This window comes from Aplysia californica, unplaced genomic scaffold (assembly GCF_000002075.1).
Source record: "Aplysia californica isolate F4 #8 unplaced genomic scaffold, AplCal3.0 scaffold00024, whole genome shotgun sequence".
NCBI lineage: Eukaryota > Metazoa > Mollusca > Gastropoda > Aplysiida > Aplysiidae > Aplysia > Aplysia californica.
The window spans coordinates 295,767-298,519 of record NW_004797294.1 but is presented as its reverse complement, the minus strand read 5'-3'; the positions used below and the strand labels follow the sequence as shown (position 1 = coordinate 298,519).

The window sequence follows — 2,753 nt, the reverse complement described above, 5'->3', positions numbered from 1 at the left end:
CCCCCCCTCCCTCCAACCAAGAATAGACGCCGTAAAGAAAAGAATAGAGGGGCAAACATGGAGACAACTGGAAAAACAGAAAGTCATGCCGTTCGAAAAGGGTGCGTAATAAATGTTGAAAGAAGAACTTTCAGTCTTCTTATTATAATATGCAAATGTACTAAGAGGCAGGTTTTAAAACTCTTGTTGGCTGTACTGATCACCTGTCACGAAATATTTCTACTTTTACCTCAGTGCTTTTAACAATTAATATGCTCTAATATCACGACGTGTTTAGAAAATTGAAGCGAAAGTCCACTGTCCACCACAGTTATTATACTACGGTGTTCAAATACTTCTGCGATGCTTCGAATAGCTGTGAAAAGTGGACAAAATCGTGAGAGCTGAATAGTGAAGTCGAATAGGCACGGTTCTACATTCGCATACAATTTATGGGGGGGCTCCAGTGGTAGAGTGAGTAATGAATTCAAACCCAAAGCAAAGTCAAGCAGGTTTCGGTGACACGGGGTTTGAATTGGTGGTCGCTTGGGCGTGTCCTTAAGCAAGACACGACAACCCTAGCTCGAAAAAAAGAGTGTTGCACAGTGGCAACCAGCAATGGCCATCAAGCAGCTGGAGGTGCCCAGATGTGTACCCAGTTTCGCTGATGATGTGCAGGTGTACAGGCAAGGCAAACAACCGCCAGGTTACAGCAGAGAGAGAGAGAGAGAGAGAGAGAGAGAGAGAGAGAGAGAGAGAGAGAGAGAGAGAGAGAGAGAGAGAGAGAGCAGGGAAGAACTCGACAGACTCAAACAGTGGTGTGAAGCAAATAACGGGAAATTGCACCCAGACAACGCCTGTGCACTGTGGAGAACACTGAATAGCAATGAAGAGCTCAATGACATGACACGTATCTCGATTGGAGGCAAAGTGCTGGAGAGGGAACACACACTGAAGTATTTGGGCATCACGTTTGATCGCACCCTCTCTGGCAAGAATCACATCACGAGAACAATCTCCAGGACGAGAAAAGGCCCAACAACCCTTAAGATGACGGCCAGAGCTAAGATGACCCAGGAAATCCTTGTTATCCTCTACTAGACACTGGTACTCTCTGTCGTGGAGTACGGGCTCGGACTCTTGACCCTATCAAAGGCACAACTACAACGACCCGAGCGTTACAACATGAAGGAATGAGGGCAATCCTGAGGTGCACAGGAGACACCTCAGCTGGAGCAAGGAGATACTTCCTCCACTTCCCTTTGGCAGAAGAGAGGCACAAACTGGCTCTAGTCCAAGCCTTTTTACGAGTCACTGCAGACGAGACGAACCCCCTACATAAGAAAGTGGGACGGCAGATGGCATCAAGGCTAAAGAGGAGTACAGAAAGGATGATTTAAGCCACGAACACTATCAGCGAGTGCTGCCAGATACAAGACATCAGGAGAGGCAGGGATTGGGTCGTGGTCGAAGATGCGCTGGGAGAGTACACTACGGTGAAGGCAACATTGGGTAGAGAATGTCGCAACTGGCCACTTGGAGCTACAAACGCTGAAATTGAGACCCTGATAGAAGAGCATAGCAAACATGGAGATGTTGTGATCTTCACGGATGGATCAGTCAACAGAGGAGTCAAATCGGGCTGGGCCTTCAGTGTCAGAGTTGATGGGGTAGTTGTGAAAGAGCAAAGCGGAACAACTGGACTGACAACATCCAGTATGTGTATGGAGATATAAGTCATACGTGGGGCTCTACACTGGATCACGAACACGAGCCATCAGCGAGCAGTAATTATTACTGACTCTATGAGCACACTACAGAAGGTACAAAAAGGGATGCTGTATGCGGACTGGAAGGCTACAATCAGGGAGAGCAGCCTGAATAGAGTGGCCTGAATCTTCTGCCCGAGCCACATGGGGGTAACCGGCAACGAGAGAGCGGACAAGCTGGCTGGAGAAGCAAAAGTAGGAGGGAATTTGACACTGGACCCACCAACCGTCTTAACCGCTGTAGGGGGGAGTTTGAGGAAGAATAGGGCAGATAGCGGTTCCTACACCCTAGGTAGATTGAAGGAGAAGGGGATCCAAAGAGGAGAAGGGAAACAACGCCACCTGTGCGGACCAGTCCGACGGATCTCCAAACAGATTGTGATGGAGACTGTAAGCAGACAGACACGGGGATGGATCAAGAAGAGGAGGGTGGGTGGGGGGGAGCAGAGATGGACATGTTCCAAATGTAGTGACCCCAACACCAAGGACAAGGTGTGTGACAATGGCATGTTTGTGAAAATTGGTCAGTATCCGTGTAATATTGTGTATTGATGTATGTATTTATGTGTGTATTTATGTATACATGTATATGCGTTTCTAATGATGTATTTATGTACGTGTGTTTGCCATTGTAACCCAAATTTCCCCACGGGGACCAGTGAAATGTAATGTATTCCTTTCTGTAACTAATTGCATTTATCTTATTTACCCTGTGGAACGACTCATTCTTGAAAGCTTCAACCGTATTCTTGACGCAACCATGGACAACGGCCCGATTAGCTGGAACTTGTATCTGGCCCAGGCAGTTGTACTTGATGTTTTTGTCGGCACACTGCATATCCAGAATCTTTTTGAAGTCTAAAGCTCCTATCATTTGGCCCAATATAGCTGAGAAAATAATCGTAAAATTGTTCATCCCTTCTACTGTCTAGTGTGATGATAATGATGAAAGTGATGATGATGATGATGATGATGATGATGATGATGATGATGATGATGATGATG

General features: G+C 46.6%; 1 protein-coding gene across 1 annotated transcript in view; it reads right to left on the bottom strand.

Moving 5' to 3' along the window:
• LOC101852302 overlaps nt 1-2,753 on the bottom strand; it is a 5,590-nt gene that overhangs the window by 1,311 nt on the left and 1,526 nt on the right. Inside the window, exon 2 of the mRNA XM_005090954.1 lies at nt 2,458-2,636. Coding sequence (XP_005091011.1) covers nt 2,458-2,636 — 179 coding nt within the window. The remainder of the gene's footprint in view (nt 1-2,457; nt 2,637-2,753) is intronic.